The sequence below is a fragment of the Lissotriton helveticus genome, chromosome 1_1 (assembly GCF_964261635.1).
Source record: "Lissotriton helveticus chromosome 1_1, aLisHel1.1, whole genome shotgun sequence".
NCBI lineage: Eukaryota > Metazoa > Chordata > Amphibia > Caudata > Salamandridae > Lissotriton > Lissotriton helveticus.
In genome coordinates, this window is record NC_136057.1 from 367,276,953 (window position 1) to 367,302,110 (window position 25,158).

The 25,158-nt window shown below is 43.6% G+C and overlaps 1 protein-coding gene across 1 annotated transcript in view; it reads left to right on the plus strand.

Annotated features, from left to right (window-relative positions):
* The window catches only part of CACNA2D4 (calcium voltage-gated channel auxiliary subunit alpha2delta 4), a 924,019-nt gene that overhangs the window by 432,165 nt on the left and 466,696 nt on the right, over positions 1–25,158 (plus strand). Inside the window, exons 19-20 of the mRNA XM_078673672.1 lie at positions 3,389–3,450; positions 24,586–24,653. Coding sequence (XP_078529798.1) covers positions 3,389–3,450; positions 24,586–24,653 — 130 coding nt within the window. The remainder of the gene's footprint in view (positions 1–3,388; positions 3,451–24,585; positions 24,654–25,158) is intronic.

The window sequence follows — 25,158 nt, forward strand, 5'->3', positions numbered from 1 at the left end:
GGGCGAGATGTAGGTAGCCAAATACCAGTCGGTAACGGCCGATTTCGGCCGTTACCGACCGGTATTTGGCTTTTGAGATGTAGGTTGGTAGTTATTTACAGAATCGGTAAATTTACCACTTCGGTATTTTACCGAATCGGTAAACATACCGATTCTGTAAATCCATATGTAGCTCACACTCCTAAGAGTGCCACAGGCCCTTAAGAGTCGGTATTTTACCACCCAATCCTATTACCGAATTGAGGTGTGCATGCACATCTGTGCATGCACACCTGTGCAATGTGACACACAGACATGCCCTTAGGGCATGTATGTGTGCCACATGTCACACAAGCCTGTACTTGGGGTGCTAGAGGGTGCCAAAGTGACACCCCCTGCACCCTTGCAGGATTTGGTATTTACCGATTCTGTAAATACCGAATCGGTATTTCACATTGATTCCTATGGGCTTCAAGGCCCATAAGAATCAATGTGAAATACCGATTCGGTATTTACAGAATCGGTAATTACCGACTGTTACAGAATCGGTAAATTAAAAATGAGATTTGCCTACATATGCCTCCTTCCTATTTACCTACTCTTAAATACCGAATCGGTATGATTCGGTATTTAAGAGTCGGTAAATAGGAATTACCTACATCTGGCCCTAAGTCCATTAACAGAGCCCAGAACAATTGCAAGAAGCTGTAAAGTGACTTGTTACGACTTGCTAATATCACCATCTTCCTATTGCCAACTTTATCGTTACCTCCCATTCTCATTTAATTAAATATATAGCTGATCCTGTGAGCAGTCATTTGCGACAGGTCAGTTACATTTTGCTGAAAACAGTGCGGCCATCTTGTAGTGGGTTATTTGGCTGCTGTTGTCATTAATCTGGATAATGTTATGTGCCACTAGCTGTAGTATGCTTGGCATGCTTTGGCGGGCTCTGGGTATACTACTCACGAGGGCCTCTGCTTTGTACTTCTGTGCAAAATGATGCACTCAGTCGCTTGAAATAAGTGTTTATGTGTAAATCCTTATTTCAAGCAACTTGTGATGTCACAGCGTTCAAGATTATTACACCCTTCATTCAGCCTGCAGAAAGTCGGTACTCAGGAGCTCAAGTACTGTTTGTATGTAGCTGCAGTTTGCAAAACAAACTGTCTCTTCACAAAGATAGTGCTCGGGGCCCCATTCCAACTCCCCTGATCAGTTTGGGAATGTGTTGTGCTAGTCTGCATAAGGAACAGACGTCCATTCTATCTATAGGAAAGAAGCAAACACGCGGCCTCCTGTGTCCTTCTTCTGTGAAAGAAATAGTTTCTTGGTATTTTTGGATGGATCAGAGTTTCTGGTTCCTGGAGGCTACATAGACATAGCTTCGAAGACACCTGACAGCATGTGTGACACTTTCAGCAAATCCTACCTTTTTATTAAAATGCAACAATGCATTATGCATTCTAGGACATGTAGTTTTGTTTCAACATTGAAAATCCCAACTTGCAAAGTGTTGTAAAGGCAGGACCAGCTGAAGGCGTCTCACCTGACATGATACCACTTGTCAGCGAAACTTGGGACCGGTACAACAAAAGACCTCTGAACGTTTAACATTATCTGCCAGCTCCATTGTCTCATGAATAATTCATATTCGAAATCGGCCATGATAGAAAAAAATGTTGAACTATAATTATTACAATGTAATTAAATATTGTCCCACCTTCTCTCCAATTATTACTGCAGTAAGTAACCCCCAATGACCTGTGCTCAATGAAATAAAGACTAATTCTTGTCTCTTCTTCTTTTATTATTCTTATCTTAGTTTCTGGTGTGTCAGAAAGAGGGAGGTTCATTGTATTGTACACTATGTGTTTTGAGTTTGCAAATCGTCTGACCTATGTGTGTTAAACTGGAAAAACATGTTATGTTATGTTATGTTATACATTTTTTATTAGGCGCACAGCTGCTCCAGCGAAGGAGCGTCCTGGCGCCGCGACAAGGTAGCAGCACAACACAACAAGATAAAACAACAGTGGGGATGGACTAAGGGAACAGGAAAGTTTTCACCGCTCGGCGGAATGAGAGCAAGTCCCTAAGGGCGCGAATCGCCGGGGGGAGGGAATTCCACAGCATAGCCGCGCGGACTTGAAAAGAACGTCCGCCGGCTCTGCTGCGCTTGACACGAGGGACAATCGCTAGTTCCAGATCAGCAGATCTTAATGCTCGTGCAGGGGTGTAGTGGGCCAGAAGTTTGGACAAGATCATGGCTGGGGATCCCTTAAGTATTTTGTAGGCGACACAGAGGATCTTAAACTGAATCCGCTGGGCCACCGGTAGCCAATGCAACGATCGCAGGGTGCTAGAGGTCGGACAAGATCTAGGTAGTCCAACCACCGCTCTCGCAGCGGCATTCTGAATCCGCTGCAGACGACCAATTTCTGCTTGGTTTAAGCCAGCAAATAAAGAGTTCGCGTAATCCAGCCTGGAGATGACAGTCGCTTGGATCACGAGTTGCCGGGTAGCGGCATCAAAAAACTTAAGCACCGGACGTAGTCCCCGTAGAATGCCAAAACAGCAGGCCGGCGTACGTTTAGTATGACATACAAACGTAAGGGTGGGGTCCAACCAGACTCCGAGGTTTTTAAGCTCGGAGACTGGGAGAGGTGTAGGACCCAGATCCCCCGGCCACCATCTGCCTCCCCAAAGTTCCGGTTGCTTCCCAAAAATCATGACCTCGGTCTTACTAGCGTTCAGCTGGAGGCAGTTGGACGTCATCCAGCCAGCGACCGCCCTCAGTCCATGTTGGAATCTGGGTGCATCCACATCGGCATCCCCGCTGATCGTGACCGCTAGCTGGGTGTCATCGGCGTATGACACCATTGTCATACCCCATTGACGAACAACCTCAGCCAGCGGCCTTACGTATAGATTAAACAACGTAGGACTCAGCGAGGAGCCTTGGGGGACCCCCAGATCCAGCAGATGGGGTTTGGACTGGTAAGGAGGGACGGTCACGCTAAAGGTCCGATTGGCTAGGAAAGACCGGAACCATTGGAGAGCGATGCCAGTGACACCAGCCTCCTCTAATCGACGCAGAAGGATGGGATGAGATACGGTGTCAAAGGCGGCGCTCAGATCTAATAGCAGCAGCGCCGCCGTTTGACCCGCATCGCATTGTTTCAGTATTCTTTTAATTATCATAAGATTGGTTACTTCTCAAGCTGGGTAAGTATAGCATAAAATATTTGAGGGTATCAATTAAACTTGACGTGACAGAATTCCCTCATTATTTCCGTAGTAGTCGGCTTAGTGCAGTCAACATATTCTCAGAGTATGGATCTTGTATGATGTTTGATCACTTCCATGTGCCAAGAAATTAATTTAGTCACTTTTTCCTGTTTTTCAGAAACGAGTCCTGTTCCTGACCCATGATTATTTCTTTACCGCCATCAGTGGGACGCCGTTTAGGTAAGCACCGTACCGCTCTGGTCAGTGCCATTTTTTTAAAATAAAAAAATCACAAGATTTGTGGCAGTCTGTGCTAATGACAGGCTCCTCGTGGGACAGCGCAGCGGCTCATCAATTAAGTGAATTCCTGATAAGATGACCAGATGCTGGATCTGTAGCACCCCCTATAGGTGGTGAGGTTAGAGAGGGGCAACGCAGGCAGTTACCACTGTGTTCATGAATCAGGTCTCACCGCCTTCAGGTGAGGTCAAACAGTAAGTAAAGCATCCGTAGTAGGTCCGCGTCGCCACCTTTATAGATGCCACATTCATGCAAGGAAATAACTGACTCCCCATTCCTGTTCATTGTTGACATTATTGTAGATCAGTGGGATTCCATTAATGTGTCCTCATGAATCCTAAAAGCATCTTAGCTAGAGCTAAAAAAAAGACACACAGTCCATTACGTTCAATGTTCTGGCCTGCCTTCCATTGGTTCTAGGTGTTGAAGGTGTTGCAGACAAACTCATTAATGGCAGTGCTATAACTACAGTGCATCTACTTTCAGTGACTCACTTGAGCAGTAATGTGGAACAGGTTGATACCTTGCTTCCCCTGCCAACCATAGGCATTTCACAACCCCACTCCTAAACTGCTGGTGCCAGCTGCTCCTCCCAAGGTGCAGACCGGTGCTGAGAGCAAGAGAGGCCATTGAGAAGGTGTAAAATAGCAATATAGTGAAGGGTAGAGGTAGAGGAGCGAGAAGGAAGGGGAGATGTCAAACTGAGGTATGAGGAAGGAAAGACAGAGGCAAAGACTTTGGACCTGATTTAGAGTTTTGAGGGCAGGGTACTCCTTCACAAACGGGACAGAGTACACTGTCCTACAAACGCTTGGTCCGCCAAGCATGGCCGATCATCATATTTCCAGCGCGGTGCCCCTGTTGGTTCTGTTGTCAGAAAATGTATGGAGAAAGCACAGCTGGGGTCAGGGGATCAGACCACTCGACCTATTTAGAGCAGGGAATAAGATGCCATTTTTTTCTGTCCAGACAGGAAAAATTAATAATGACCCCACACCCTGGGAGAAAATTGGCAGGGTGGAGGGCCATTAGATTTTTGTTTTTAAGGAACAAACTCCCTCTTTGGTAGTTTGGTATATTAAAAACAAAAAGGTTTGAGGCATGGCCGTCAAAAAAATGGCGGGTGCACACCAAGGTTTGTGTGTCTTCACCAGAGCCTCTTTGGCTGCAGCCCATGTGAAGACACAGAGATCACCACGGGGCCAGCAGGGATCTTTTGATTTGGCAGAAGATATGGCCTCTGCCACCCTGACAGATGGTACCCACCTGCTCGGACCTAAATCATTCCCTTGATGAGAGGGAGAAAGAGAGAGATTGAGGTGAGAGGGATTCTGGGAGAGAGATGGTTTTGAGAGGAGAGCTTGAAATCCAGGAGATAATGAGAGGAAGAGAGCGATAGAAATAGAGGCAGGACTAAACATGGGAAGAATCTAATTGAATTGCTGAGCAATGTAGGATTTACCTATCGAAAAAAGTACTGGTCCATCTCAAATGCCATGTGCAGCTGTGCTGTGCTGTCCCACAGGCCCTCCTGGCTCGTGCACATCTCCTGAGGTCTGACATTTCACCTGTGATTGCTGGTCCTTGCCCCGGTAGGTGTGTGTCTCAACCCCCATGCTCCCATCTTCCCAGAGCCATGAGGCGGGCTCCGGCACAGATTGTGGCTTCCATCTTAATTTCTATCTCCTTTGATGACAACTGAATTATAACCTTTCGAATAACACCGCATGAAATGCATTTGCCAATTATATAACACCTTTCCCTGCAGTTCCCCCAGATTGCTAAGCATGTTATGAAAAGCTCGGTGTGCTGTTGTGACAGAGCTCATTACGTCTGAATCCCTGCTGGTTTCTGCTAATTAGTCCACGTTTCGCCCAGAAGCTTCACAATGTGTTCATTAATAATGTACTCTGGAATCCTTCCTGGATTGGAAGCTAGACTTTTCAGACTGCACAACAGTTTCTGACTCTGCCGTCTTGTTCTACAGTGTATTGGCTTCTCGTCTGCATTTTTATGAATCAGAGCTTGCTAACACACACAGTTACCAAACACTTCTGGGCATACGCAAAAAGCTGGCTCTCAATTCGGTTGCTTCCTTTTTAGAAGAGAGATTTTAGCAACTGAAACATTCTCCTACAGAATCAAGGGCAGCTTGCGCGTAGATGCACCGGTGGGGCCGGCGGGCGGGCAACTAAGTGGTGGGTGGATGGGTGCGTGCATGCAGCAAAGGCGAGTGACAAATAAAAAATAAAGCCACTTACCTTGCCTGCTGCGCGTCCTCCTTGGTCCCTCCTCTGTCGGCTCCCCGAGCTCCAGCCTCTAGGAAATTCCACTAACCACTACTGGAGCTACTCTCACCAGCATGAGAGCAGCGCCAGGATTGGATGGAGCGTCCTGGCTGGAAGCTCCTTCAGGACCTTTAGGCCTGTGCTTGGTCTCCAACCAGCTGTTTAAGACAGCTGAGTGGAGAGCTGCAAAGTGTGCATGTCACTTTGGCCCGCTCAAGAGAGCTGGCCAAACTGACATGCGTACTTTGGAGGATCCATCTTGAGCCTACTTTCCTCTATGCTGCCAATCGGCAGAAGAGGAGGACACCTCCCCCCCAGCCCCCATTTATCTTGGATGGAGGTTGCTGAGCGCTAAACGTGAAAAATAAAATGGCAATAAAATAATTTAATTGCCATTTTATTTTTCAAGTTTAGCGCTGCTGCAGCGGACAGGAGGGGTGATATCCCCTCGCCCTCACGAAGGCACTGTCACTGTACAGAATTCTCTTTATTTCACCACCCGATCATGGGGTCCGGGACCCAACCTTTCAGATGTGTCTGTCAGCGGGATCATCATGTGGTTGGTGCATATTCTACAAAAATGGTATCAGGCTTGTCATCCACTTTAGGTGGGCCAGCCCCATCACTTTGGTGGTATCTTCTCCATACGAGACTGCCTTTTATACATTGAAGATCTTTCATAAAATGGCACTCAAGCGTCCTGATGTGGTGGCACAAAATCAACATCTTACCTTTTGCTGTTGTTACACAGTAGCGATGAACCCCAATACCTGATGGTGCATTTCCAGTTCCCAAGTGTGTTGCTAATAATGCCACCACGACTCACGGTAACCCTGGGCGTAGTTCGCGGAGTTTTACTATGCAGAACGCTGCAAAGTTACAAAAAACTCTGATAAGTTTCACAAGTGGCGGAGTGCAGTGCGAACTGCAGTTTGTGCTGGTCTGCCACTTGGGTAGAAATTCTACCCGAGCGGCAGCTCGCGCTTGTGAACTTACTGTTCGCGATCGCAAACTTACCGTTCGCGATTGTCGCGAGCGGGGAAAAAACTCCGCTGTACATTGCAAAGCGGAGTTTTCTGAACTCTGTGAGCTCCGCGGATTGCTGAAAACTCCGCGAACGGAGTGAAGTTCACCACCCATGCCTACTCACAAGCATGGTGGAATTGGGACACCTCGTACAAACCCAACTCACACTCAGGCAGGAATCTTGTTGAACAGTGGACCTTTCTCCATAGGTCTCCCAGAGGTAATGCCTTTGTCATACAACCCTTAGAAATGCTTCCTTACATATCGGTCCAACTGGAAAGAAAGGAAAAGACCATGCTTCATCTTGGATTGGGACAAAAGACCTTACTCCATCTTCAGACTGGGCTCCTCAGATAACAATCCTATGGACAGACCAGCATCTTGTAAAGAGCATCTTATAAGACTTCACAATGCCCTAACTTTGGAAATCATGGTGTTCAACTGGCAAGTGAAGGAGAATTCCAAACTTGATATCTTTCCTCCAGCACTGCTTTCAGTGATACTGCAGCTGCCGTTCTCACCCTGTACCCCAGACAGCTCGTACAACATCTCTCCCGGTGGCCACGAGTGTAGCAAAGCAAGGGCGGTACTGAGAGCACAATTGCTCAACAATGCACTGAGCATGGCTTCTGTCAACGTGCCTTCTGACAAAACAAACAATACTCCTTCCACTTTGGCCCACACAACTTTCTCTGACCTTCCTATAATTAATTTAGTCATTTTGATAAATCTCTATAGAGGACAAAATATCAAATATAAACTGTTCATATATAGGTAAGTATAGATTTCGAATACCCAACTCCACATATAAATACCTTGGCATGGTGATATACATATTCTCAAGGTACGTATATATGGTGTTAGGAATACTAAGGGGCACATGCATCAACCTATTTAGGAAGTGCAAACGGTGCGAATCGGTAAATTCGGCCGTTTGCGCTTCCTAAATACGTTTTTGGGATGCATCAAACACTTTTTCAGAATTCGCATTTTTTTGCATTTCTTAAAAATGCGAATGTATTTAAGGAATCGCATTTGTGCGATTCCTTAAATGCAATGCATCAATTTAAAAAAAATGCGAATTTTGAAATTGGAAGTGCAAATTAACACGAGGTTGACCCTCGTGTTAATTTGCGAAAATCTTTCAAAATGCAAAAAAATGCATTTTTTACACTGTCATGTTACAGACACACATGTCCTTAGGACATGTGTGTTTGAAACATGCACTTTCAAATACATTTCAGGGGTGCAGGGGGGGTCCTTTGGACCCCCCCCTGCACCCTTGGAATGCATCAACAAATTGCGAATTCGTAAATGCCTTCCCATTGACTCCTATGGGCCTTTCGGCCCATAGGAATCAATGGGATTTGCGAAAAAGCAGTTAGGAATTCGGTATTTATTTGCGATTCGGTAAAAATTGCGATTTTTACCGATTCACAAATAAATACCGAAAAAAATGATGCATAGCATTTTGCAATTCTTAATTTGCGATTCGGTAATTTTCGCAAATTAAGAAATGCAAAATGTATGAATGATGCATGTGCCCATTATCTCTTATTTCCTTTCTGTATTTACTTTTCAATATTTTGTGTCTCAACATTCTTTCCACAATATTTTATGTCTATATTCTAGGGCTCGATCTTCAGTTGTACAACAGTTTATTAAATTGGGTCACCACAGAACTTAACTTCTTCGATCTGAAAATGTGGTCAGGATTTCTCAACATATTCTTTCTCTTGATTTTTGTAGAACCCACAAAAGTCATATCTCTGGTTAAAAGTCTTGGGTTGATGTTTTCCTCTGATATGGACCTTCCTCACACTGAGAAGTTATTATCATTCCTTTTCCCAGCTGCCCATGCTTTGCCTCATCTTGTTTTGGCCATTTCACACGCTTCCTGACTTTCTCTGCCTCTTTCCTTCTCATCTATTGACTACAAACACTCAACCCTGCTTTCTCTGCTTTTTTTGCTTGAACAGAACCAAACTTCTCTCGCTCAGGTTTGAGACCAGGAAGAAGCAGCGAATCAGTGTTAATCTTCATCTGGAATGATGTCAAGTGCACCATTGATATGATGGAAGTCAATACACTGCGCCGTAACAATATTTCGTTTGGTTAAGCTTTCAAATATGTGTGAAGATTTCATGGAACTGAGACAAATACCACCAACTAACCAATGGAACATGGGAAATGTTATGCATTTTAATTGCTTGTGTAAGGCCAGGTGATTAACCTGAGTGGAGAGATTGTAAAATGGGGAATCCCACCATATAACCATTTGCAAGCTGAAGGAATGACATTCCTTGTGGGCTTGACAAGTTTTGGAGATAGTGAAATATCTAGCTAAAAAGAATGATGCGATATGGAATATAGGCATGCTGAAGAGGCCTCCGGTAGAAAAACAAGGCTCGTGTTTATGCTATTTTACGGCAAAGACCCAATCTTTTAAATTAAGATCATTTGGCTCAAACCTTAATCTATCATCAAATCTGACTCTGTTGACCACTAAGTACTGCTCCAAAATCTAAATGGCACATTAAGCCCTTCATTGCCAATGAGCTCTCATTTGGGTGTGTACCAAGGGTCAACAATCAGTATATACTTGTCCCCCATTTCCTAATCTCATCAACTATTCCAGGATTACCTCCTACAACTATACTGACAATAGCCAGATCTTCTCAAAACAGCAAACAGCAAACACCCTCAGACCTCCTGCCTCCATGAAATGCCTCGTTGCAATAAATCAGTCTATGCTCTAGAACCGTCTTAAAGTGAAAACTTAATTCACCCAAAACAGAAATGCTCATTAAGACCCTGCTACTTCTTGTTGTCAGGAGATTGGGATGCCACCAATTCTATTGATAGAGCTAAATAACCCCAACAAGTTAATAAAGCCACCATCAATGCTTTTTAGTTGATGCTTTTTAGCCAATGAGAATATTACACTTTATATTTCCTCATTTCTGACAGCCTAGGCCAAGTGCCACCTTTACCATGTTCATCAACAACTTTGTTGCTCCATTTACCATCGATTCCAGAGCCTACATTCTCCTCGGTGACCTTAACTTTGACCTAGAAGACCAAAACCACCCCTGCTCCACACCGCTGCTCAAAAGCTTCAGCCACACCCAGCTCGTCCCAGAACTGACATACCACAGGACACACACTGGACCCCATCTTCACTAGAAGCGACAGCATCAAATACAACTCCACCACAACACTGACATGACCTGACCACTCCATCATCCACTTCCAAATCAACACACATCAAGTTAACACCCCACTCAGGTTCAGCATTCCAATCCACAACTGAGGCAAAATCACAGAAGCAGACTGGCTCAGTGCCTTTAGCACAGATCAACCTAGCCTCACAGACAGCCTTGGCAAGGACATCAACAACTTCAACAACTGGATCAAGAGTTGTGTGGACTCCATAACATCTATCAAACCCAACAAGCATAGTAGATCATACAAGCAGGCAGGCTGGTACGCAGATGACCTCCGGGACACCAAGCAATACTGTAAACAGCTAGAAAGGAAATGGAGAGCCAGCCACGACACCACAGATATAACTACCTGCAAGGCTGCACTCAGACACTATAAACAGCAAATAAGAGACACCAAGAAAAAAACAGTACTGGATCTCATCGAAGGAAGGTACAATAGCTGCAAGGACATTTTCTCGATTGTTAAGGATTTCACCTTGCCCTTAGCCACTGTCACCATCGCTGCCTTCCAACAATTCTGTGACATCCTATCCAACTTCTTTCACAGCAAAATCTCAAACATCTACAGCAACTTCACCCACTAGCCCACTAGCCCAACTCCAGAGAACTCATTGCAAACCTACCCATCACCAACCAAGATGGCTAGCTAACTGAATGGACAACCTCACCAGAAATGACACATCAGCAATCATGCGGACCATTCACTCAGGGGCCCCAACTGACCCATGCCTCCACTACATATACAACCTGGGAACATCATCAATCAATACCACCTGACCCACATCATCAACACCTGCAACACATCCGCCATTTTTCCAGATCAATGGAAACTTGCAGAAATTAATGCCATTCTCAAGAGGCTCACAGCCAGCTCGAATCAACTAAGCAGTTTCTGACCCATCTACCTGCTCTCCTATCCAGTTAACGTGATTGAGAATGCCATCAACAAGCCACTCACATCCCACCTCAAGCTTCACCATTTTCTAGACAATGCTCAGTCAGGATTCAGAAAGAATCACTGCATTGAAAAAGCACTCATCGTGGCCACTGATGACATTCAAATTACCCGGGACCGAGGAGAAACTGCTCGACCTCACTGAAGACTCCACCAGATGGGCATACAAGGTTCTGCTCTCAAATGTATCTGTTCTTTCCTCATGGGAAAAATCAAAAGGGTCAGTCTTTCATCCTTCACATCCTAGACCCAGAGGTTGATATGCAGAGTCCCACAGGGATTGTCTCTCAACCTTTTCAATATACACATGACACAGCTCATCAACTTCATCTGATCACAAGACATCACAGTAATCTCTTACGCTGATGACACCAAACTCACCCTCTCCCTCATGGACAAGACTACCAACACCATGACTGAGTTAACCAACCGCATGACCACAGTAGCAGACTGGATGCAAACCAACTGCCTGCAACTCAACTCAGACAAGATGGAAGTTCTGGTCTTTGGCAGCAGTCCCTCCCCATGGGTATCCACCTGGTTGCTGTTGGAAATTGGATCAACAACCACAGACCATGCAAGAAATCTAGGGATCATCCTAGACACAAGATCAACAGGACGGCTCAAGTCAACGCAGTGTTAACCTCCTGCTTCCACATCCTATGCATGCTGCAAAAGATCTTCAAATGTTTGCCTCAGAAAACCAGACGAACCATCACGCAAGCACTCATCACCAGCAGGCTAGCGTATGGCAACACTCTGTGTGCCGAAATCTCAAAAAACTCCTACACAGACTCCAGACCATCCAGAACACCCCTGCAAGACTCATACTCCACCTTCCACACCACATCCACATCACACTGAACCTCAGGAAGCTTCACTGGCTTCCCCTTCACAAGCGCAGTCAATTCAAACTTCTCACATACCTTGTTATTGTTATTGTTACCTTGAGTTTATATAGCTCCAAATCACCGGCAGGTCTCTAGGCGCTCAGACAGATGGAAACTCCAGCAACGACTTAATGCGTGATACAGGCCACTACAAAGGTAAGATTTTACATCGCACCCAAAACTTTCCTAAACAACAATGTTTTCAGCGACTTCCTAAAACGCAAGAGATTTCCTTCTCTACGTAGGGCTTCTGGTAGCTTATTCCATAACTGATGGACCTGGACTGAGAAGGATCTCTCTCCCTTGGTTACCAGCTTGTAACGGGGACAGGCCAGTAAGTGAGTATCGGAGGACCTAAGTGTTCGCGTGGGGTTATACACCTCCAGCGATCTTTGATACAAGCAGGTACTTGCCCATAAATTGCCTTATCAGCCGTACATAGGCTTTTAAACTCTACCCTCTCTTTTATAGGGAGCCAATGTAGGCTGTGCAATAGAGGGGAAGCATGGGTCCTCCTAGGGAGCCTAAAGATTAATCGCGCCGCGTCGTTCATAACGACCTGCAATCTATTGGTCAGGGTTTTGAGAAGACCTAAATAGAGGGCGTTCCCACAGTCCAGTCTTGAGATAATGGTTGCAACAACGACCGAACGAAGCATGGACGAAGAAAGAATGGGAACTAGCTTGCGCAGCTGTCTAATTAAGTTGGTACAGCTCCCTACAACAGAGGAAATCTGACTACCCATTTACAGTTCGTGGTCAAGCTTGATGCCCAGGCTTTTCACATTTGCACATGGTTTAGGGGTAGGACCTAACTCCTGTGGCCAATATAGGTCACTCCAAGGTGAGTTAGTAGTTGAAACTACCAAAACCTCCGTTTTATCCGGATTTATTTTCAACAGATTTACAGTCATCCACCCGACCGTGTGTCTAAGGATATTCTGAGCATGGGTCTGCGCCGCAACTGTATTGTCGATGCTAAGTAACAGCTGGGTATCGTCGGCATAGTTAAATACTTTGCCGCCCATGTTAACCAAAGAATCAATCAATGGTTGCAGGTAGAGATTAAACAGTAATGGGGATAGTGCGGAACCCTGCGGGACCCCGCACTCCAAAGTACCCACATTAGATGTACAGTCCCTCAATTGGATCCTCTGCGTCCTCCCCGTTAGAAACGATTGAAGCCACTTGTAGGCCACGTCCCTAACCCCAAAAGCAGCCAGTCTGTCCAGGAGCAGGGTATGGCTGACAGTATCAAACGCCGCTGAAAGATCTAAAAGTATCAGAGCGCTCGGTTTCTTACTGTCAGCCATACCTGACAGTACACATACAAAGCCTTACACAACACAGGACCAAAATACCTGAACAGACTTATACCCTTTCACCAACCCACCATACATCTACGCTCTGCCTCACTCTCACACATTCCCCCATCTACAAAAACAAAACTGGAGGTCGCTCATTCTTCTACATTACGTCCAAGACATGACACAACCTTCCTCAACACATCAGAGCCTTCTCCTCACTTCTTAAGTTCCACAAGAAACTCAAGACCTGGCTTTTCATATCAGCACTTTGGGGACCACAAACCAACACATTTTTCCAAGCGCCTGTATACACTCTTGGGTGATTAGTGCACTATACAAATCAATATGACATACCATAACATAATTTAGGCCTGTTGTATAGAGTACATGCATCAATTGCTAACCTTGCTCTCACATCTTGATTATGCCAACCATGTCTACATTGGACTCCCTGCATCTACATTGGACTATAATCAGCAAGCTAAAATGTGTCAAGGATGCTGCAGTAAGACAAGTCCTACACCTGAGCAGTCTGGACAACCTTACTCCGGCCATCAAGGCCCTACATTGGTTACCAGTCATAAGAAGAATCTCCTTCAGTGCTTCCTTAATTGTTCTCAGGGTGATTCAGGCCATAGGACAAATTGTGTTACAATCCAAATCCAAAATGTGCAGTCAAAAGAGAATTTCACATCAAAACAGACCCCACATCAGGTTATTCACCTATTTTAAAAAGATGTGCATTAGTGGTGGCTCTTTTTCTGTACGGACAAGCACGCTCAGAAACAGGCTTTCTGATAAAATAAGAATCATTCACAATTACATAGAATCCATAAAATATAATAATACCCTGACTATCGATGAATTATGCCTTAACAAGCTTCAGGCTAGATGCCATATGGGGTTGCATATGCTGCTGTGAAGGTATCACTAACACTTCATGCTGTAGATGCTGCTGCCTGCAATTACACCAAAATATACTACTCTCAAGTCATACCGCAACCAACATTGTTACTGCCATGTACAACAAACGGAGTAGCTACTTTCTCAACCAAGCTAAAAGTGCTTTAGACCTTCGATAAGGGTACGAAGGTTCCAAACAAATGCTACAAAACAATGTTTTTATATATAAGGTAACTTGTAGCTTAGTTGCAGGTGCAGATATCAACTCCTACATTGACTACTCTTCTGTGCTATAAGTGAGTCTCCCTAAAGTGTTATTAAGCATTAGGAGAGAGAGCACAATATTACAGTTCATCTCATGATTGCCTCGAAGAGAAGCGGCCCGGTCTCCGCATTCTGCTGGTACCATCTCTGATAGCCAACCTTTGCCAGAATTTCCTTTAAACTGACTGTTGTAGTTTTAAAATGACAATTTCCTATGAGTCAAGAAGTATCTTAGCACTGTCTTCATACTACTTAGTCCCTCAACATTTGTCAGAACAAGCTGCAAGCCATCCTTTTCATAGACTCCACTCTGCTTTGCCGTGCTCTCCAGTGCTTCAGCTTTCTTGTTCAGACCAGCACTAAGAAATCTTCAGGCAAATCTATAATACCTTAAGATAGGCTAGAATCAGGCTGTGGCCAAACTCCCTTATCAGGTTCTGAAGAAAAAGATAAGTTGAAGTTTGGGATGCAGATTTTCGTGCACCTTTGCAGGAGCATCCTCTAAGCAGGCCAAGGACACCTCTTACACATCCGAAATCTAGCGCCCCCAACTGAGTTTTAGTTCGGCTCCTCCCAGCCTTAAACTGTGGGAGGTTGAGCCTCATTGAACTCCAATATTTCCCAGTGATCAGGCTTTTGCCTCCACCAGACATGTCCAGAGGTGGGTTGGATGGTCTGAGATATTCAAGCCTTGCATGGAGGCTGTGCAGCCTAGAGGCTCCTATAGGGAGCTTCATCCCTGATTTTGTGTTTTAAACATGTGTTTTTTTCCTGCCCATGATTGCTTCCATTTTAAGTGTTGAATTGTGGGATTTGCAGTTCAAAATCTGTAGTTTTTCTCTCTCATTGCTGATGACTTTCAGTTTTCCCTCCAAATATCTCCATTGCTCTGTGTTAAGACCTGTATGTTAAAACAGTGCACCCCCAGCCACCATTTTGTGTTCACACGCCAGTGAAACCAGCTTCCCTGCCTCCCCCCCCCCCAGCCACAGGGATATTCTACATCAGAGGGTGCTTCCGTGAGCTATTTAAACTGTGTTTACTAGGGGCTGTGCACTTCGCTTTTTGGCCAGTAGAGGGAGTAAAGTTTTATTCAAACAGTATTGTTAGATTTCAAGTTAGTGAGTCCTTTACCTGCAGAAGTCCAAAGTGTTGATTCAGCCTGTCTGTCTCCTAGGAGATTCCGAACAGGAAAAGCAGATTCCAACTCCCTGGCCAGCAAATCTTGTTTATTTATTTTATTTTAAGAGTTTTATATAGCGCTGGCTAGACCCGGAGGTATCAGAGCGTTTTACATGAGGTTCCACAAAATTACAAGATTACATCAGTTCCAATTTACATCAGTTGCTAGACAAACAATTACAAGAGCATAGAATACGAGATAATTGAAGTATAGAGGGGAAGGGGGTAAGGGTAAAGGGGTAGGAGGGAGATACGGCAGAAAGACGGAGGAAAGTCTGCCCAAAGTCCGGCTGGGTAGGTGATGGTCAAGGGGGAAATCCAAAAACCCATCTCCTCTATAGCCATCCGGTAGCTCCACCGGGCATAGGCCAAATAGCTAGGTCTCAATGGGAAAACATTTAAAGAACATGGAGGGCAAAATAAATGGAGCGTAGTGGGGAGGGGGCAGGGAAGGTGAGAAAGGGAGGATAGGGGAAGAGACAACAAGGAGAGACGAAATGAAGTCTGTCTAAAGGCCCACTGGGAAGGTGACAACATAGAGGGAGTCCACGGCCCATCTCCCCTATAGCTAAACCAGGTAGCTCCATCGGGCATCAGACAAAATAGTTCAGTCTCAATACATTGAGAGAGGAGAGAAGAAGAGACATAAATAGAGGGAGGATGCGGGAAGAGACGACAGGTTGTATCTGATGTTTCTATTGGATTAGGGTTAGTGTCCTCAATGGTTGGGTATTTGACTGTTCTGATTGGTTTCTGGGTCTGTGATTCAATCAATGTAGGGTTGGGACTAGGGCTAAGGTTAGGATTTCTATTGAAAGTAGGGACTAGGGTTTCCTGTGTTATTGGTTGTTGGGACTAGGGTGGGACTAGGGCTAGGGTTAGACTTTTAATTGGAAGTAGCGATTACGGCTTCTGGTGTGATTGGTTGCTGGACTGGTTGTGGGACTAAGAGTAGAGTTAGGCTTTCTATTGGAAGTAGGTACAAGGGCTTCCTGATTGGATAGTTTTAGGGTTAGGGTTCCCATTGGCTGACGGGGTCACCTGATTACTAGGGCTATAAAAGCTCAGGCATAGGGCGTCTCAGCCCGGGCGTCAAGGCTAAGGGCGGAGAGGACAAGGGCAATTGCCTGTTTGAGCCTGTTCGAGACTGACCAAGGCCAGGGCCAGGGCCAGGAATGCTACCCAATTTACATACCTCCATTATGGTAAACAGACAAAATATCGACTACAAAATATCGAATGGACATAATATCGAGTAGAAAATATAGGCTGGACAAAATATCGAATGGACAGAATATAGACATCAAAAATATCGTTTTGAAGGTAAGTAATCTATTATCGAATTTTAAAATATAGATAGTCAAAATATCGAAGTACATAATATAGGTTACTAAAAATATCGAACATTTAATAATATCGAATTTTTTATAGTTTATTTTATGTGTTAAAAGTGTTTATGTTATAATGTAATTTAAGTAATGAATTTAATGTTATTTAAATTTTGCGTAATTTAATTCTGTAGCGGGTTGTGGGTTAATTGGGGAATAGGGTGGGAAGTAATTTATTTATAATTAATTAAATATGTAAATGTATTTATTGGTATTTGTTTATAATTAATTGTTAATTAATTTTTATTTTGTAATTAAATTTTAATTGCCAAATAATTTTATTTAATTGATTAATTGATAATTATGTTAATTTAACTAATTTAATTTTTGTAGCGGGTTGTGGGTTTATAGGGGAATAGGGTGGGAAGTAATTTAATTTTAACTAATTACATATGTTAATTTTTTTGGTATTTATTAGATTTTAATTGTTAAGTAACTTTTTAATTACTAATTAATTAATTGTTAATTTGTAATTAATTAGTATTAATAGATAACTAATTGTAATGATTAATTTAAATTAGTATTTGTAATTGATTAATTATTAAATTATATTAAATTGATAATTACTTTTAATTTATTTTTTTGATAGATATTAATATCTATATTTGTTTAAATAATATATGAAGTATCTACTTTCCCTACTGTTGCACTCACTGGAGTGGGAATAGTAATTTTTACCCCTACGCTATCCAACGCTTTCCCTACTGTTGCACTCTCTGGAGTGGGAATAGTAATTTTTACCCCTACGCTATCCAACGCTTTCCCTACTGTTGCACTCTCTGGAGTGGGAATAGTAATTTGTACCCCTACACTATCCAACCCTTTCCCTACTGTTGCACTCTTTGGAGTGGGAATAGTAATTATTACCCCTACGCTATCCAACGCTTTCCCTACTGTTGCAGTCTCTGGAGTGGGAATAGTAATTTTTACCCCTACGCTATCCAACCCTTTCTCTACTGTTGCACTCTCTGGAGTGGAAATAGTAATTTTTACCCCTATGCTATCCAACCCATTCTCTACTGTTGCACTCTCTGGAGTGGGAATAGTAATTTGTACCCCTACGCTATCCAACGCTTTCCCTACTGTTGCACTCTCTGGAGAGGGAATAGTAATTTTTACCTCTATGCTATCCAACGCCTTACCTACTGTTGCACTTTCTGGAGTGGGAATAGTAATTTTTACCCCTACGCTATCCAACGCTTTACCTACTGTTGCACTCTTTGGAGTGGGAATAGTAATTTTTACCCCTACGCTATCAACGCTTTCCCTACTGTTGCACTCTCTGGAGTGGGAATAGTAATTTTTACCCCTACGCTATCCAACCCTTTCTCTACTGTTGCACTCTCTGGAGTGGGAATAGTAATTTGTACCCCTACGCTATCCAACGCTTTCCGTACTGTTGCACTCTCTGGAGTGGGAATAGTAATGTTTACCTCCACACTATCCAACGCCTTATCTACTATTGCACTTTCTGGAGTGGGAATAGTAATTTGTACCCCTACGCTATCCAACGCTTTCCCTACTGTTGCACTCTTTGGAGTGGGAATAGTAATTTGTACCCCTACGCTATCCAACGCTTTCCCTACTGTTGCACTCTTTGGAGTGGGAATAGTAATTTTTACCCCTACGCTATCCAACGCTTTCCCTACTGTTGCACTCTCTGGAGTGGGAATAGTAATTTTTACCCCTACGCTATCCAACGCTTTCCCTACTGTTGCACTCTCTGGAGTGGGAATAGTAATTTTTACCCCTACGCTATCCAACCCTTTCTCTCCTGTTGCACTCTCTGGAGTGGGAATAGTAATTTGTACCCCTACGCTATCCAACCCTTTCTCTACTGTTGCACTCTCTGGAGTGGGAATAGTAATTTGTACCCTTACGCTATCCAACGCGTTCCCTACTGTTGCACTCTCTGGAGTGGGAATAGGAATTTTTACCTCTACGCTATCCAACGCCTTATCTACTGTTGCACTTTCTGGAGTGGGAATAGTAATTTTTACACTTTCGCTATCCTACGGTAACAATATTGGATATTTTTTTATTATATTATGTTATTATATATATATGCTTTAACAAATATGATTGTAAAACATTTTTTTATAACTTTAATTAATTATTTAATTAATATAAGGTAATTTAAATATTTTTAAGTATATTTTAGTAATTAATTTTTAATATTAATTTAATTTAACATTGTTTTTAATAAAGTCGATATTTTTATAAACCATATTTTTGTAAACGATATTTTTTACTCGATATTTTTGTACTTACCTGTTTGTAGATACAAAGTCGATATTATGTCTGTCGATATTTTTTCGCCAATATTTTTGCTAGTCGATATTATGTCCCTCGATATTATGTCAGTGATCCCTCCATTATGCATCTATATACTTTCAATGTACTTATGAATCTATATATTTATCACGTTCTTCTAATTTAGCATTTCCAATGCACTTCCCTATTTCTCAGCCTATACTTCGCTCAATATACCCTCTACATCCACTCTCTCATTTAACCCCAAACCCCATACGACTATTATGATCCCCAAAATAACCCTTTCTAGACTCTCTCCTACTCTAACCCTCCTTGCATCATCTTACACCTCTTTTACTATATCGATCCCCCAAAACAAACCTTTCTAAACTCTTCCCTCTTTTCTACCCCTCCCCAACCCTTCTCAATCCAAATAACTGACTAACACATCCACCACTAAAATTACTTTCATGTTTCACCATACTAATTCAACACTAATCCTGATGGGTTCCAGAGAAGCGTGCTACTTGCGCTTCAAAACCCCATCAGAGGTAACTAGTGCTATATAAATGCAAGCCTTTCTTCCCCTTTTATCCCTTCGCTATCCTTCTCATTCCAAATAACTGACTAATATCCACCACTGAAATTACTTTCATATTTCACCATATTAATTCACCACTAATCCTTTATGGGCTTTCTGAATAGCATGTTTGAACACCCCATGAGGGGTAACAATCGCTATATAAGTACAAACCTTTTTTTCCTCCTCTATCCTTCTGCTATCATTCCAAATCCAAATAACTGACTAACCTATCCACCACTTAAAATGTACTTGCATGTTTCACTATACTAATTCAACACTAATCCTCTATGGGTCCCGGAGTAGCGTGCTACCCGCCGAAAAAGTGCTTTGACGCCTCGTCAGGGGTAGTAAGCGTTATATGAATGCAATTACAATACAATACAATATTGTCTCTCTGAATGTTCAGGAGACACCTGTCGAGAGAGCTTCATCAAAATGCTGCTAGGTTACAGGGAGTGAAAGGAAGGAGAAGCCTGCTCCATGCCCCAGCATCAGGGTGACTTCATAAAAGTGAGCAGGCACCAGGGATATGTTGTACTTCTCCTGCTCCCAGTAGGCCTCCACCCATAAATCAAGGAGGGCTCCTTAAGCCAGACATGACATGGCAGTAGGACATTGGTAACGCAGCAGCATTTCTTCTATAGCTCCCTCCCTATCACCATCTAGAAGGATGAAAGACAATTTGAAATTTCCAAAGCTAATACAAAGTAGTCCAGTCTTTCCTGCACAGGCAGAACCAAGATGGAGTACTTTAGTGGAAAAAAAACACTTTATGAATTTTATTGTCTTTAATTTGGACCCGACATGCTTTGAAGCTACTGAAGGTGGCATGTGGCACAGTACAAAATCTTTCTATAACATAACTCTTTTCAATACTAAGCACAAAATCATATTTTATTGGTGTTAGACCTGTCAGCCCTCTGGGTGGTCCCTCCTACTCATTTATTTATTTTTGTCCCCTTTTTGCCCCTCAATCTTTTTATTTTTGATGTCCACTGGACTTTACAGGTGTTGACCTAGGGGTTAGGTGCTCTTTTCCCTCATAGTCTTTTTCCTGGGGCCTAGGTGCCTTTCTGACTGAATTTACAAGACCCACAAAATGGTGGCCAGTAACTGCCATAACTGATACTTCAGGGGAAGGGGCCATAGGGTATCATAGTGGGACTCTAGAACCTTCCAGCTGGTTCTAGTGATCTAAGGCAAGCTTATATAAGGCCAGGGACAGGGTAGCCATTTTGTAATGACCAGAGAGCTTGAGGAGTGAGGCAGTGGTCTGGGGAGGTGGGCGCGCTAGCAGTGGTTAGTTCATCTCTAAGGTCGACAGCCTCTTCCTGAGGACGTCCCCCCCCTAGCCTTTGACCGAGCCCTGACGTGGTCCATTGTCATTATTTGCCGGAGCTCCTAAAAGTGATGCCTGAGGGAGGCGACCTTGAATTTCCTTCCCCCCCCCTCTTTCCAGGACTGCCTGCTGTCTGTGACAGGCCCTCCACGATCTCTCTTACCGGCACCTGGAAGCGCGAGTCTGGTGTGGGCGAAGTGTCCTACTCAGCCCGGAGAGACTCTGGTGGGGAGAGAAGCGTCTGCGGAGGTGCCGCGATGCTGAGCGGGTCTGTTGTGGTGTTCCGTCCTCCAGAGAAGGGGGCGGAGTGTTGAAGGGAAGCGTCAACCAGTGCGCAGGCCCAAAGGTGAATTCCCGGCTGCCTGAGGAAAGAAGGGAAGCGTCAACCAGTGCGCAGGCCCAAAGGTGAATTCCCGACTGCCTGAGGAAAGACGGGGAGGCGGCGTCTAGCTGAGACACTGCTCACCCGCGACTGCCCAGCGACGCTGTCGTCAGAGGATCGGAGGAGACGACTCGAGGAGCCCGCAACGCCGCTAACTTAGAGAGGCCTCCCTTTGGTGCCGGTTTGGAGATCACTTGGCCCGGCCCGCGAGGGAGGCACTGCCGGGAGAGGAAGTCTGGTGGCGAGTACCAGTTAGTTACAACTGCACAGTAATCTGCGAGCCTCAAGTAAGGTAGAAGCTGGGGGCTGTGGTGTGACTGAGAAATAATTAAACAAAGTCCCAGGAGGGAGATCTTTCTTCCCCCCCCCCCCCCCCCCCCCCCCCATTTTGATAACCGGAAGCTCAGTTCTGGCAAGATTGGGGAGACTGAGACTAGGAAGTCGCCAGAATTAGGGTTAAAAGGAACAAGCAAAGCGAAGGAGAACGACTGAACTGAAGGAGTTAATTTAACCCTCTTGAGGGTGATAAAGATAAAGATTGTGGCTTAACCTTTTTCCTTTTAGTGGTGGAAGGGGAAGAAAACTCTGACCTTGCTTTTGTCAATCATCTGAGTCAGATCTAATTAAGCTGATTGTAGTATTTAATCTTTTATCTGAAACCCTGTAGTTACTCACCTGTTCGTGGGAAAGTGTCACTCCCTGTGTACTACGATACCAAGCCAATTTATGATGCCGGGGTGTTCCCAGGGACTTAGGGGAAGGTGTACTATGAATTGTTTGTTGGAGAATGAATTAAGGTAAAGCCGGGAATGCAGAAGTAACTTAGAATAAAAGGAGTAGGAAAGTTTACAGAAACAAGAAATGTAAATGCACTGAATTCACTGTAAATGGGATACTGAACTAGCATCTGAGCACAATACATGAAACTAGCAACAAGAGAGAATATAAAGCTTTTCTATTTTTTATAAAATCATGGTGTAGTGTCCTTTTTGAGTGGATGGATGCTGCGTTACTGTGAGGGTGCGACGCAAGCTTAACATTGTTTTGCCATTGAGTTTGACCTTCCTACTTGTGCCAAGCTACCCTATGTGACTTGGAAACCCCAGGTCCAACAATTGGTAATTTCAGGTTTAAGTAGTGCGCTCTTTAAAAATTGCTTCAGGCCGCAGAGGACCCGTTAAAGCGTTCCTATCTGGGAATGTAACTTTATTTACATTGACATTCTCCTGACCCGTCCTTACTTTCTATTATACAATGGGATGTTATGTGCAATGACCTACTAAGACAATTTTGTACATTTTCCATTAGATAGTAGTAAGTGCCTATCTGTAAGCACATGTAGGAGCAATTTAAATGTTTTACTTGACCTTGTAAAGGACGAACAGTGTTGTTCCACCTCTTTTTGTTTTGTAAATTGTAAATTACTCTGCATCTGCCTTCTTAAGCTTTACTATCCTCATTACAGATGCTACATTGCTTAGTAATGCTGTTATATGAACTAATATGTACCCGACATTGTGCTAGCAGTTAAAATTCTCTTTTAACGTAAACTTACGCCAAATACTTTGCCACAGAAGCTGTTCCATGCTGGTTACTTTTCTAAAAAGTAAATTCAAATGTCCCACTTTCTTTTAATAAACATTACTAAATGGACAGTGCCTTTTTACCTTGAATTAATAATTCATTAATTTATTCCCTTAAACAAAGTTCATAATATCAGTGATATCAAACAATTTCTAAATACATAAGTCATCCAAAATAGAATCATCTTACGTTGTTCTACTAATGCTCCACAGTCCCAGTGTCGGCTGCTGCTTCCTCATCCATCTTTGCTGCTGACCTAGTGTCCATTACACCTTCCTGACTCATATCGTTGCCCTTCAAAGAGACATTGGGCCTCATTTACGAGGCACTAACTGCACTTTTGCGCCGTGTGGCGGCACTTTTTTGATGCTCCGATGGCTTCATGTGGCTTTGCTTGGCCTTGTAAATATGTGCCCCTTTCACACAGAACACTGAGTGAAAGGGGCGTTCCATGGGTGTTGCTGTGAGTGTTCCCACATACCACCCATGGAATCTGAAGCATTCCCAGATTTACGAGGAATCGTAAACCTGGGAATGCATCAGATTCCTCCGCTTCCCCAGGAGAGGTGTAGGAGTAGCAAAATGAGGAGAAATACCTAATTTTCTCCTCGTTTTTTCCTCTTTCAATTCATGCTGCTTTCTGTAGCATGCATAGAAAGAGAAAAATGCCATCAATGACGCCTGCAATGATCCCCGCAATGCAGGCACCCTTGCAACATGACACAACGGTGTCTGCATTGGCGCACAGCTGTTTTTTGTGCCCCGACGCAGGGGAGAAGTACAGGAATGTACCTTGTATATGTATATCGCTTTCCTGCCCTTTTCTTTTGACGCATGGCAGCGCAGCAAGAAGGCCTATTGAATCTAGAACCTTTCTGTGTGTAATAATCAACTCTAAATGACCAATTTGTGGATAATTGCAGTTGACCGTTATGATAACCAAATGACCTACTTTTGCTCTCTTTTCTATCTAATTGCTTAACTTGGATTTGAACATGAATATTCAGATGTTGTAATAGATTCCTATAGTTGTGTCCTCATGGCTGTGTGAAAGGAAAGAATGAAGTCCATTGATGAGGGCCTGTAGGGCTTGGGAAGACCTTGGAAACACCTGCTGGTGCCGCCAATATACATTGACTAGATTGAGATCTGTAACATGATGCTCTGCTCCCATGTGGTGGTTTGCTAGATCCATGAAGTAGATCTGACATTGATCCAGCCATTGAAGGATCTGATTACATTTACCTTTCCAGTGACTGACAGGAACCAATTCTCACAAATTGAATGGGATTTATGGGTGTCAAGAACTCCACACTCGAGCAGAGATCTCCACCCACTTAAATGGGCTTATGCCTGCCAGGAATCCCTTTGCGAGTTCCTTAATGACTGTCAATGACATTGGTCAGTTGTGTTGTAGTTCAGTGGAAGTTAAACTGTTTGCTTTCAATGGGAACATTGGATGTTGGACATATACATTATTTAACCTTCTTCTTTTCAATTTGCAGCCTTGGAGTTGTCCTGTCCAGAGGGCATGGGGAGTACATTCTACTGGGAAACACCAGTGTTGAGGAAGGTAGGTAATGTGTACTGTCAGACAAGAGGGAAAACTAATTTTAACTCTACCCAACATGACTTCTATGCTACGGGCAATGATTGCACTTGTTCTGAAGCTTCTCCACTACACAGTGTGCAGAATACAGACATTTCACCCCAAGCCAACACTTTTCATCATGTTTTCAAGTGGTTTTTTTGGAAATCCATCCAAGGCAAATGTCAACTACAAAATCATCAGGTATTGAGTCCCAAAGTTTATGTGCAGAAGATCTAGTGAGAGACTGGCAATGTGCTGACTTCTGGGCATATACATGTATTATGCACACCCACCTTTCATTTGCCCATGATCCTTCCTATGTTTAAGGAGTCTCTAATTGTCTTATGGCTAAAGATGGTTGTTTTGCCTCCTAGTTAACTATAAATGTTCCATCAAAATGTGATCTTGTGTGCCAAGAATCCACTCTGCTGTAGAATATGGCAGATTTACATGTCATACATGGATATCACATGCTGTACGCAAAATT